The sequence below is a fragment of the Primulina eburnea genome, chromosome 2, assembly GCF_022965805.1.
Source record: "Primulina eburnea isolate SZY01 chromosome 2, ASM2296580v1, whole genome shotgun sequence".
NCBI classification, from domain to species: domain Eukaryota; kingdom Viridiplantae; phylum Streptophyta; class Magnoliopsida; order Lamiales; family Gesneriaceae; genus Primulina; species Primulina eburnea.
The window spans coordinates 43601275-43614795 of NC_133102.1; the positions used below are offsets into that span (position 1 = coordinate 43601275).

The window sequence follows — 13521 nt, forward strand, 5'->3', positions numbered from 1 at the left end:
AACTTGCTGATATATTTACAAAGCCTCTCAAGTCTACCCCCTTTCAATATTTGAGGAGCTTAATGGGAGTCTGCACTAAGAGTGAAGTTTCATAAGTAAACTAAAGTCTGAAGGACTTAAGTTTAAGAGATGGATTGTTGAGATAATAAAATAATTTTGTTTGGTTTTAAGTCTTCTGTTAGTGACTTAGTCAAGAAGTCCTATTCCTTAGCTGTAGTTGAGTAAACGTTTTGTTACCTTTATTCTAGGAGAAATTTTAGGTTTGTTATTTCTTTCATGGCTATAAAAAGGTGCTATGAATTTGTAATAAAGGCGTGGTGAACAAACTTCATTCTTCATCAGCTGAATTTTCCTTTATTATCAGTTTTTACCTATAAATATAAACCAAATTAATTAGTCGCACGATATAAAATTCAAACCCCCCCCACTCTAAATTAATATGATCAGTCGTATACATTATCGGTAGAAATTAAATTTCAAAATAATCTATTAGAGTTTTATATAAAAATTAATTAAACTTTGAAGATAAAATCAATCACAAAAAACAAAACACGTTTTTCATATAAATTTAATTTCCTCGTAAACTTGAACATTTTTATGAAAAAGATAATTTACAGTTATGAACGGTTTCTATCTTTCGGATTATTATGTGCTACACTGAGAGTATCTTCTCCTATTATCATATCATTAGATTTTCTGAGTCCCTAACGTTTTTATAGAAGTTGACAAATTATCAATAACATTTGACCAATTTTCAAATTTATTATAAAATTTATTTTTTCAACTAAACAAAATAAAATGAAATCCGATATCAATTAAATAATTTGGTGAAACATGTCCAATATATTGGAATATACTAAAATACTATTAATTTATCCAAAAATCGTTACATAAGAATGGAAGTATTAAATGGCCTAATTTTATTAATTTAAAAAATTAAAAATATATGATATTGTAAGCTGTAACTCCTCCATTTAATGGAGATATTAAATTCCATTCACTTAATGAAATTAAATTCCCAATTGCAAAAGTCCCTTTTAATCTCAATCATAATAATATAGTAACAGGAACACGATTTATATTTCTCGAAATTAATAAAATGAAAGGTGCAATGCTTGAAGTTCTTCTTGTCAGCGCTGAAGGCATTAAAAATACCAATAAAATTGGTAAATTTTCTTTATTTCACTATATATATATAGAGTAGGTCCGTATCGCGGACCTTTATTCGTGAGATAGGTCAACTATGCTCATATTTACAATAATAATTAATAAATTTTCATTTGTGACTCAAATAGAATATATTTTTCACAAAATTGATCAAGGTCGTCACATATGAGTTTTTCTGATATATATAATTAATTTTTGGTTAAAAAAATCTTATATATTCATAGGGAATTCAGCTTACCATGTTAATATTGAATGTTGTGGCCAAATACGTAGAAGCAAGACTGCAACAGGTTTGTTTCAGATCATCGATATTTTTGAATCTATCTCGATTGATTTAATTTAATTTTATTTATTTTATCTAATTTGAACTTATTACGAAGATAATATTATTATTTTTTAATGTCGTTTTTTTGCAGTAAATGATGACGTAATTTACTGGAATGAGAAGTTTGTGTTCGAATTATCACGATCGGAGCTGGAAACTCACGGTTACCTCAAACTCAAAATTGTGGACGAGGAATACTTTACCGAAGGTGCATTTTTTGGTCAAACGATGTAAGAATTTCACCAAATGGAGTGTATATGTATATATAGTAAGTCTCTTGTGAGACTGTCTCACGAATCTTTATCTATGAGACGGGTCAACCCTATCGATATTCACAACAAAAAGTAATACTCTTAACATAAAAAGTAATATTTTTTCATAGATGACCCAAATAAGAGATCCGTCTCACAAAATACGACTCGTGAGATCGTCTCACACAAGTTTTTGCCATATATGTCTTATTTTCATTTATTTATTTATTAAATTAAAAAGCGCGAAAATACAATAATAATCAGCACTCTTTAATTTCTCATATGTATTTCTAAAAGATTTATGGGTTTATTTTATCCATGAAATAGAGTTTTCCTCAAAGGAGTATTTGTGGAAGGCAATTACAAAGCGTTGGTTGAATTGAATCCATCTCCATTCAATGTGGTGCTTGCTGATGACACTTACAAAGGCCAAATGATGCTTGGATTGAAGTTTATCCCAAATGTTAGTTTCACTCTAATGCCCCTGATCCAGTATAAGTTCAGCCAACCACGTTTTTGTTTACAAATTCAGCTGTTCATTGAATACTGTCAACTTTATTGACTTTTCTTCTACCGACAATAACAGACTCTTATAATAATTTGAATTAATCGTTTTCGTAAAATGAGAATATTGGTTAGTCACGACTTCGACTTGAGGCGTGTCGAATTCGAAGTATTTTACGATATTTTCTTCACTTTTATTATTATTATTTATTTATTTATAGATAGCTTTGCAGATGAAAAATGGAGAAATCAGGCAAGAGGAGAAAGATGATGGTAAATCAATATGCAGGACAATTACAAGTCTTTGGAAATTGCAATGGTGGAAAAATATAATTTCTTTTAGAAATAAATTTTTTTGTTGACAAGCGCAAGAATAACTGATAAAATTATTAATAATATTTTTTATTACAATTTACGGAGGTTTAAAAAAATTGCCGTGCACGGTTTGCATCTTGGTAACGCCATAGAATTGTATGAGCTAATGGATGATTTTAGTTTTTTTTAAATTCCATTACTAATTTTTACCACTCGTAATTATGATAATGATTGATACAAGTACTGTACATTCACGTCATCCCTGTAATCTTATATAAGTATGGAGGTAATCTAACCGAGCTGAATAATATTAGGTTCGAGCTAGGCTCGTTTAAGGTATCTATAAGCTCGAACGTGATTTAAACTTTTATAATGATGTTCGAGCTCGACTCATTTTGAAATTACACAAGCTCGTTTTGTTAATAGCTCGTTTATCGTGTTTAACGAGTCTGACTTCAGCTCGACTCGTTAAACGAGCTCGTTAAACAACCTCATTTTTAGCTCGTTAAACAAGCTTATTTCGAATCCGTCTACTGAATAAGATATGAAAGTTTAAGAAACAGTCTTTTCATTTTATATTACTTCTATATATTCTCTTTTAATCAGATATCAATATAGACAACACAATAAATTAGCCAAACTCGAGCCACACAAACGAGCCGAGCTCTATGTGGCTCGAGCTCATGAAAGTAGGAAACACATGAAAACAGGTGCGAAGTTTGCTACTGGTAAATATTCGAAATTCGAAAGGATAGGATCTGTCATTTCCTTTTGGGGATGTTGCCAACCAAATCCACAAGGCTGCAATGGCTATAAACAGTGGCATTCTTGCTGAAATGCAAATTCAAGAATCGTACACGGCCTCTCTTCCTACGGTAATAAATTCCATTCGAAATGTTAAATATTATTATCACTTGGAATGTTCTAAATCTTGCCTTATGATTTGGTTTTGTGTGATTGTAGAGTGGAAAAGCAAGTGTAGGAGATGCAATCTACAAATACATGTACAATGCTGTGAAATTCTCAGCTGGTCATCTTCTTCACTCACTCAACATAAGTTCGAAACGCGAAGCCCTCGAACTGGCGGACGAGATCGAGGCCTTCATGTACAATTGGCGCCATAAAAGTTGGATGGCTCACTCAAAATCATCATGGGGCATGGTTAAGGACCTCGTGTCTGACTTAGATCGAAGTGACAAGAATCATCTTTTAGCAGGCAGAGCCGATACCTTATTGTTATGTTTGAAATTCAGATACCCAAAACTTTCACAAATTACAGTGGATATGTGCAGAGACGTAGCCATAAAATATTTTGATCATGAGGTGAAAGAAGGCACTTGTGAGATGGCTATGAAATACTCTCAAAGAAATGTGCTAAAAGATGAGCTCAAAAAACTTACTAAGTTAAAAAGACAAGGTTAAAATTTAATTAAAAAAAAAACTTAATTCATACTACAACTTTGGCCCAAAAATATAGTCTGGGCTGAAGCCCAGCCAGCCTTTGGGGTGGCTCCGTCTTTGGATATGTGTAAAATCCAAGTACAACATGGTAAGTCTCTTTTCCAATTAATCGAACGACTTGATACTCATTTCGACACAGAAAATATTGATTTGGTTCGCGAATGCAGGATGTAGGACAAGTAATTTTAGAGAGCTACTCCAGAGTGTTGGAAAGTTTGGCATTCGACATTGTTGCCTGGATTGATGATGTTCTTTTTTGTAGAAAAAACCATGAACAAACATGACTAGGCTTTTCAAGAACTCCTAGGAACATGAAACAAACAATGTGAGTAGACACGACTACGAGCCAGTAGGCACGCGCCTTATGTGATTCGAATGGCTCGCGCCTTATGTGATTCGAACTCGAGCAATACGAGCCCTCTTGATCGACACGAGTATTCAGAATGGAAATGAGAATCTTTGACATAGTTAGCTCCTTCATTCAATGCCAGGACTATACAACTGTTGACATGGATAGGAGGAAATGGACGCTTATGTTCACTAAATTATGCAATGGAAGTTCAGATGGGTTCCATCGTACATAAATTCTAAATAAATTTTTTACATTTTGCGTCCATTTTTTTCAAGTATTGTATCATGCATAGTTCGATGTTCTTATTCCATTTAAGTATAAGTAAGTTTTTTAAAAAAATAAAGCTAAGTGAAAAATCTCGTTTTAAAATCCTTTTTTCTTCTTGCAAATAAATTTTAAGTGAAATCTGAGTCTAATGATCAGCAATATCAATAACTTGTTTCTTCCATTCTGACATTTTTACTTACCATACCTGTGCCATAACTTTCAATTTACAACTCATCTTTTTCGTTCTTTCATTACAAAACAAAATATATACTCAAAACTATAAACATATGAATGCAGACACTCGCTATAACAGTCACAAAATCAAGAAAAATATAGCACCCGACACCAACACCTTGTTTCTCCTCCTATCAGGTTAGATTTACTGAAAATGTATGGAAGTTGTATTACACGCTCCGAAAATCACTCGCAGTATCCCCCATTCATGGGAAAAACTGGAAAAGAAAACGATCATTTATTCGCGAACTCGTAAAATCAAGAAAAAGTACCACACTAGTCAGCATTACCGTATGTCCATAAGCTTCACCACGTCAAGCCTCTCTCTCCAAATGAGGACTAAATAGGACTGTTACATTTTCATCCAAGTATCATGAACTCATCATCTATGATAGTATCATTAATGAAGGTCAGAACAGTATCTTCCACCAGTTCATCAAAAATCGTTTCCCCCATATCGTAACAGGTAAGCTCAATATCTGATTGGATGTTCAGGCATTTTCCAAATTGTGCCATGTCTGTTTTGACAAGTTGATCCAGAGAATGAGGCATAGGAGGCCAAAAGAGATGCCATTCGACTCGCTTCCATACCTTGTTAATCAGATCCATCCCTGTAGGAACTGGCAGAATATTATGTGAAACACTTGATCTCCCAGTCGAGTACTCGAAATGTGTCTCACACGCTTCCTTTAGAACTTCATTAGAACAATCAAAGAGAAGTTTCTGATCATGTCGCGGTCGGCTAGAAAATAACTCAACTTCATCAAACAATGAAGGATCGAGAACTTCAATGAGAGAGAACCATCTTAAAAGAAATTCATCCCAGTTCAATCCAGAACCAAGCAACACAGCTTCCACATATTCAAATGCTGATTCTTCACCCTCAAGCGAAATTTTCATACAAGTTCCTCGTTCACTTGCACAAGATTGCTCTTTGAAATGGATTTGTCGAGGTTCAACTTCTTTTCCAACTGAATGCCACATTTAGTTAACATCAAGATGAAAGATAGAAAGTGAAGAGAACCCAAATTATTTATGAGGAATCTAACCTCGTTGAGACGTGCTTGCAGGACTGATATCATCATCTGTGAATAATGGCTCGAGAACAGATATGGGACTGGCTCGATCTGTATTGTCAATTGCATCCTCAGAATCTTTGGTCTCCACGGCTCCTGGAGAATGCACAGGGGGTAATACTGGAGGAGACAGCATTTGATCCTCTCTAAATAAATCCTTGAAAATATCAAGAAAATGGCACTCGTTCAAAGAAAATGAAAAGGAGAACAAGACACTAATGAAATTTTATGGGAGCATAGAATCAACAAATAGGAATTTTCACCAATTTGAATCCTTGGTTAGAATCTTTCAGGCATTGGGGAGAACTTTCTTCACTGTCAACTTCCCGAGTGTCTCCATTCTGAACATCTATTTGGTTTGCATTGCGGGGTGGCTCGCTAGAAATACTAATAATTCCATCCGCTTCATCAGACCTTGATTCAGTCATTTCTTTGATCCCCAAAAGTTTTGAAGAATAACTAGGAACTGTAGCTCAAAGAAAAAAACTCAGCATTAACGAGAGGAGTTACTGGACTTTACAACCATTTTTACTGTATAACCAAAATTCACCTTCCCGAACAGTGATATGCTCTGCACAGGATTGAACTTCTGAAGAATTATCATGATCCTCCCGGCCTGGAACATTGATATTCGTGTTGGAAGATTGTACTTTATCACAAAGGGGATATGACATAGTCTCGTTGCTTTTCCTATCTGAACTTGCTTGAGTGATATGATTTTCTTGTGCTAACCCACTAACATTGTTTGTAACTATGCCACGCGGAGATAATCTCATCTGGGCAGTTATGAAGACGTCGTCTACATGTTTTCTCGGGGTGCAGAAAGGAGAACTATTATATTCAGGTAGACAAAGAATCCCACCTAAGGATTTGGGCAGCTGCTGACTCGTTGATTCTGCATTTACAACTCCATTATTCAGCATTTCACAGAGATGCTTCTTAGCTTCACTATAGATGTTAGATTCCCAAAAATTTGGATATTGGCATGTTTCCTTCACCGCTTGCAAACCCTTATCTCTTGATTTGCTGGCTTGTTCAAACCTCTTAAGAATGGTAGATGGATTCGCAAATCTTTCGGAGTAGAAATGGTTCCTGTTAGGAGAGCTCCAGCTAAAATTTTCTACCACTTGACTTTTATCCTCGTTATTGTTCGTATTTTGTTGCTTAGAACAAGATTCATGGATACTGCCATCATAAGAAATCCCATGTCTCTCTTTTCCCATTGCATTCTTAAGCTTTCTTTTAATTTCAGAGAAAGAGAACTGGGACCTATTTCTCTCGTTGTGTGCATTGTTAGCAACATTACATGGTGAATGTGGTGAATATCTGATAGCAGTATCAGGGCTATGTAACCTTTTAGATCCAAGTTTTGAGATTACAATTTCCTCATCTCTTTCAGAAGTGAAGCTATCAAGAGATTTGGTCCTCCGGCGGAAGAAGTTGAGCTGTTTACGGCTACTAAATCCATCATCTTTTAAGTTGGTTGGCTTTTCTTCAGACAACTGGGTTCCAGTCACTGAACCGAGCTTTTGGTCTTTTTCGAACCTAGCAACTTCTAAATTTTGTATGTGTTGGGTCAGAGCAGAGTTTGGATCATGTAGCAGTTTTAAGAACAAATCCTCGTTTGAACCGAAGGTATCCATTAATTCTTTCGAACGACATTTCCCTCCTTCCCCTAAATTTATACAGTCATTTACTCTCTGTTCTACGAGTGCCTTTATTGCTGCAACTATATTTTCTCTAGCCACGACAGCATGACCAGCTGGACTATCAGGTTTGCTACATAAATCACGATTCGTGCACTTTGCGTTTCTCTGATTAATCCAGAATGCTAACTCTTCCATAGTCATTTCAAGATCAAGAAAGTCTGATGATTTTCGCAAATGGGCTTCACAAGATTCTTCAGGCATCAAGCAAATTTCAGCACCAAATTTGGAAACTCCCATATTGTCTGAGTAACTGCCATACGCTTTGTTTTTTCGCCTATGATTCTTTTTTACTTGAGATCCTTTTCGCGAATCATTTTGCTCGAAACCTGTATCAGAAAAATCTGACTGCTTTGTTGAGCCTTGCTCGTTGAACATTTCCTCTTCCATAATTTCCTTCACTCTAGTCTCGACAACAGCCATTGCAATCTTCTTTTCTTCAACATCCTGAAATTCTGAATGAAATAAATAAAGCAGACAGATAAATAATATTTCAACTAGGAAAAGATACCTAAACTTACAGAAACTACTTCAGATATTTCAGGATGGCCAGATAGAACTTCAGATTTTTCAGCATGGCCAGATAGAATTCTTTTTGTATTCGAAGGAGAAACTGCAGAAACACAGGGCTTGAGTTAAAATAAAACAGGTATTGGATTAAAAATAACCTTGATTCTAGGAAAAGAGTAACACCTGCAGGTGTAAATCTTACCAACGCATTGCTTGCTTGTTCGCATTCTATTTCCAAGCAATCTATTGGTGGAACGACCATGACCGAATCTAAATATGCTAATTAAACCCCATATACAACTTGCTTGATTCCTTTCACCCCGTAATGGGCGTCTCTTTGATCTCTTAGCCATAACAAGTGATGTTTTCACTTCAGTATCATGCAATCATTTAGTCATCTATCCGCTGCAAGCTAAATAACAGGGACGGAAAATTAATTGACAATTGATGAACTAAGTTGAAAAAAAAAAGAGGGAAAAAGGTACTCAGAGCCAATATCAAATAATCCAGATAAACATGAGTCCATCTCTAGAAATTCATCATAGGGCTTCAAAAAAGGCTTGAACTTTTGTTAAATGTTTTGAAAAATCATGATATAAAAATGTTGAAGCTCCCTCGGACTAATATTTCAAGACAAACTATGTTGGTATCCACAAACAATTAGACAATAAAAATTTCAGCTTTAATTCAGGAATAATTCCGTAGATATGCTATGAATTGATTTCATTATGTCAGCCAACAAAAAATGCTCTGCTTCGTCTTATCTAAAGAAATCAACTTCCATTCCACATCATAATATTTTCATGAAAAAACTTGTATTTAGAAGCAAAAGCATGTACTTATAGAAAATGTTCTAATCATGGCAAAATTCGAAACCGCGATCTCTTGTCATATAAAAATTTCTTCAAATTTCATTCACAGTTATTTTGACAATGTAACGCGTACTTAAGTTTTACACCCAAAAACTCTTGAGCTCACAGAAAAGACACAAAAGAACTAAATCAGCAAGGAAAACAAAGATTCTATGTATGTATATATAGTACTTGAGAACTAAATTAAAATGAAATTTCTCAAATTAGGATTGTTACCTGAAAATGGATCTGACATACAGACAGATGTACAAAAGAGAATAGCTCAAGTTAATGTAACTTTCTGTTTCTCTCAAGAATACAGCATTTTACCTTCATGGATCTTCTGTTTCTACCTAAGATTCAAAATGCATACTATAATTAGAACTATTTTACCAGAAATTTCTTGCAATTTTTCATCCATTTGAGAAATTTAAGATTTGATTAAATATGCAAGTCATCCAAACTTGCCTTCAATGAAATCTTATATGAATAATAATATAATATGATCACATCAAACAATCAAGCAGCGACCTATGTGTACGCATGCTTCAAAGGCTATAACGATGACCAATCTTTAATCCCTTTAAATTCTCAACATTCAACAACATATTCCTTCAAACATAAAATTTGAAGCCCATTTGTGAAATGAAAACTCCCCATAAACTCTTTCTCTGGGAATCCGGTATTTGTCACAATAATTAGATCACACACGTTTTACACTACACCTTTAGAACAAGAACAAAGAGCTAAAGGGAAAAAGATTAAATCTTGGCAGCATTTACAAGCATACCCACAAACGCAAACCAAGAAAAATGCAGAAAGATGGAACTTTACTGCTTAGGTGGGAAAACGTATCTAATTCCAAACCGACCAAAAAAAGAGTGGCCCAGATAGGAAACCCACCAACACTCATTACAATGGGAGCAAAATGATGTGGGAAGCAGCCATTAAAGTCTGAAAGACGGGAGGAAAGAAGCAAAGGTTGGAAAAAGTGAAAGTAACAGTGCGTGTCTGTGTGAGAGATAAGACATGGCTCTCAAGCTTTTTGTAAGTGGAAGGAGGAGGAGAAGCATTGTATTATATGCCATTGCCACACAGGTGGGATTGAAGGGTGGTGGGGCCATGAAATACAAGGAGAAAGCGATGGAGAAAGGGTCTCTTTCTTGAGCAGATTTCTTGGGAGCGTATATTTTTATTGTTTTTCCCATTCTTTTTGTAAATCCCGGCATCTTGAATCGAATGTTTTCTTCTTGTTGGCACGAAATTTTGCAAATTTGGAACAAGGTTTTGGAAGTATGTACAAACACAGTGAATGTATATATCGAAAGTGCACAGTGAATATTATTCTATATAAACCTATCTATCTATTGTAGAATACTTTGAAACATAGTTTGGTACATATGATAGGATAAATATGTGATATATATTAGGCATAATTTGGTATACATGATAGGATAAACATGTTATATATAATATTAAGATAGTTTAATGATAAATAAGATGTAAGATATTATATTTAATGTTTGGTATTATTAAATTATATTTAATGTTTGGTATTATTTAATAAGAGTGACTAAATTTATATATTAGATTGTAATGACAAAATTAACCTTATTATAATAAATTTTATAATTTTAAATTTGTTGCTTGAATTTATATTTCTTATCTGTTCATGCGTCGACAGTACTTGTATGATTTATTTATTTATTTTTTTACCTAATTTTATATATTATATAATATGATAATTGAGCCCTTAATTTTGCGAGTCAAGTCAAATATAAATTTTCAAGGTTAATCGAGTGATATTAATAATTTTATTGAGATTTATACAAATCATTTATATAATTATCTCGAGTTCATTTATATATTTATCATATTATATAGTATATAAAATAAATAAAAATATTTATTTGATTTTAAATTCTGCCTACAAGTAAAATGAGAGAACAATAGAGTTTACGATTTTTATATATTGAGGGCAATTAAGTCATTTATGGTGTTTTTATCATTATATTAAAATTATCACACCTCATAAAAGTGATATTTTATCCTTATATAAAATTATTTATCACGGACTCATGATATTATCATGGCTTTCCAGAAAAGTACCAAGAGTGAGATAAAGGAGAATTGTTTATCAATCCCTCTTTTATCCTACTTACCAAACTATACCTAATGATATTAAATTTAGTTTTAAAGACAAAATAAATCATCTTTTAAATTTTTTAGTTAGTTTATTTTTAAAATAATACCATACAAATTAGAAACCAAGCTGGTGGTCTTTTACTATTGGCTCACTATTTCTTTTTATACTCTCCCCAAGTATAAAGCTCTAGCTGCCTTTACTCCATTCCTTCACATGCGACCCACGACCGGTCGTTGCCGACGAACCAGTTTTACGGTTGTCCTCTAATAATAGGTCAACAAACTAATCTCTCCGATTGGCATACAAACTTCTTTGTCTTCAAGATCTTAGTCGTCGGAGATTAAGAATGATATTAGGTACTCTCGGTAGGTGTTTATAGGCTACTACATCCTCGATTACTTTAACCAGGCCAACTATCCATTTTTTCCCAACAATTGATGCTCAAAATCAAATAAAAATATTTTGTAGTCGTTTTTGGTTACATTGTTTGTTTTTTGTCTGGTTCATCCCATCTGTAAGAACCATGATTAGGAAATGCTTGCTCGAATGATAAGATTGTATTACTATTGTGTATGGATTATTTTTTTTCTTAAATCATCAAAAAAATTTATGGAGAACAATAGTGCTTGGGATAGTTGCGAGCTACCTGTTTATGATCCTAACGTCAGATAAAATCGGCATGTCATCTGTCGGAAGTTTCGGATTAAATACCGATATTTTATCAATTTTAAGACATATGAAATTCAAGTTTTTCTAATTAAATATTAAAATGAATAAATTTAATCAAATATCCTTAAAATTAAATTCAAAATATGATAATTGACTAAACTTACAGCTCTCTCACAATTCATTATCTACTAGTACATCAGTGCACATATTGCGTGCTTATACATACTTTTTTTTATAATTAATTGAATTTAAATTAAAATAGGAGAAATAGCACAGTTGTAAAAATTAAAGAAGGTTCAACTACAATTTGAAATTATTATATGTTAGCAATTTAAATCGATTATATTTCAATGGAATTATACAATAACTATGAAAAATGAAAAATACTGCGATTTTAAAACGATAAATTAGAAAACAAAATAAAAATTAAATGAAAATTAAACAAAATAGAACATGTCATCAAGCTTTTGTTCCTATTATATCGGTTTTTAATAATATATTAGAAATATATGTATACACGAAAACTTAGAAATCATCATCCACCTATTGTCATCTGTCCATTCAATTTACATTTACAATTGTTATTACCATGTCTTTACATGTTTTTATCTAATATTTGGCTCATAACATATATTTTATGATTTAAAAAAACATATATTTTATGCACAAAAATTTTTGTGAGAGACGGATATCTTATTTGAAACATCTATAAAAAAATATTAACTTTTTTTTGTCAAAAGTACTATTTATTAATGTAAATATGGGCATGGTTGAACTATATCACGAATAAAAATCCGTATATCATCTCACAATAGACATATTATGTTTTACGTAGAGATGAATTGTTAACTCAAATACACGAGACAAAATTTAATATATATATTATATTTAAAATACTTTTAAAAAATAATGCAAAATGTAAGACAACTAACAACCTAGTGAAATATTTATTTTTTAAAAAAATTAATAGTATTTATTGTTTTTAGGGAAGATGATGGTTCCTCTGGAGTCAAAGCAGTTAAGTGTCTGATTTCTAATTTGTTGGGGTGTCACAAAAATTTTTAACTCCGCAACCGATATTTTGTCCCATTTATTGGATGTCCTCTCGATCCCTTTGTCTTAATCATACAAATACTCTCCTATTCTTCCAGTTTAAAAAAATTAGAGAATATACATACATATATAGATATATACACTATTCTTCCAGATTAAAAAAAGAGTGGGTTTCACGTGAGACCGTCTCACGGATCATAATCTGTGAGACGGGTCAACCCTACCTATATTCACAATAAAAAGTAATACTTTTAGCATAAAAAATAATAATTTTTCATGGGTGACCCAAATAAGAGATCCGTCTTATAAATACGACCAGTGGGATCGTCTCACACAAGTTTTTGCCTTAAAAAAATTAGAGAATATACATACATATATATACACACACACATCACTCCGACAAAATCGAATTAAATATGAAAAAAAACTAAATAGTAAATTATTGTTTATCCAAATCTATACTATATTATTAAGTGTGAGTAATTATCTTAGAGTACACCAAAATATTTATTTCCATAATTACTATACTAAAAACCTCCTGAAGTCACTCCATATTTGACGTAGGAAAAAATATAAACAAAACTTTCTTTCTAAATCGAACAACTCTTCTAAATTGAAAATAATTTTGAGTTAA

General features: G+C 32.8%; 1 protein-coding gene across 4 annotated transcripts; it reads right to left on the reverse strand.

Moving 5' to 3' along the window:
- Nucleotides 1–4801: 4801 nt before the first annotated feature.
- Nucleotides 4802–8538, reverse strand: LOC140823432 (uncharacterized). Of its 4 annotated transcripts, XR_012116216.1 has the most exons (7): nt 8371–8538; nt 8180–8271; nt 6503–8105; nt 6216–6424; nt 5926–6109; nt 5167–5847; nt 4802–5094 (listed from the first exon to the last, which is right to left on the reverse strand). XR_012116216.1 is itself a non-coding variant. In XM_073184775.1 (6 exons), the coding sequence occupies exons 1-6, from the start codon at nt 8519–8521 to the stop codon at nt 5237–5239; spliced, it is 2844 nt and encodes a 947-aa protein (XP_073040876.1). In that variant the 5' UTR covers nt 8522–8538; the 3' UTR covers nt 4802–5236. The 4 variants fall into 4 exon arrangements, 3 of the variants coding, with proteins under 3 accessions (XP_073040876.1, XP_073040875.1, XP_073040878.1); XM_073184775.1 differs by having other exon boundaries at nt 4802–5847; nt 6216–6418; XM_073184774.1 differs by having other exon boundaries at nt 4802–5847.
- Between the last annotated feature and the right edge of the window lie 4983 nt (nt 8539–13521).

Excerpts from the sequence above, each read along its gene's own strand:
- LOC140823432 (XM_073184774.1), bottom strand. The coding sequence starts at position 8,521 with ATGGCTAAGAGATCAAAGAGACGCCCATTACGGGGTGAAAGGAATCAA. Across the intron at positions 8,106-8,179 it reads AAATATCTGAAGTAGTTTCT|GATGTTGAAGAAAAGAAGAT; the intron begins GTAAGTTTAGGT and ends TCAGAATTTCAG. Across the intron at positions 5,848-5,925 it reads TGCAAGCACGTCTCAACGAG|TTGGAAAAGAAGTTGAACCT; the intron begins GTTAGATTCCTC and ends TGTGGCATTCAG.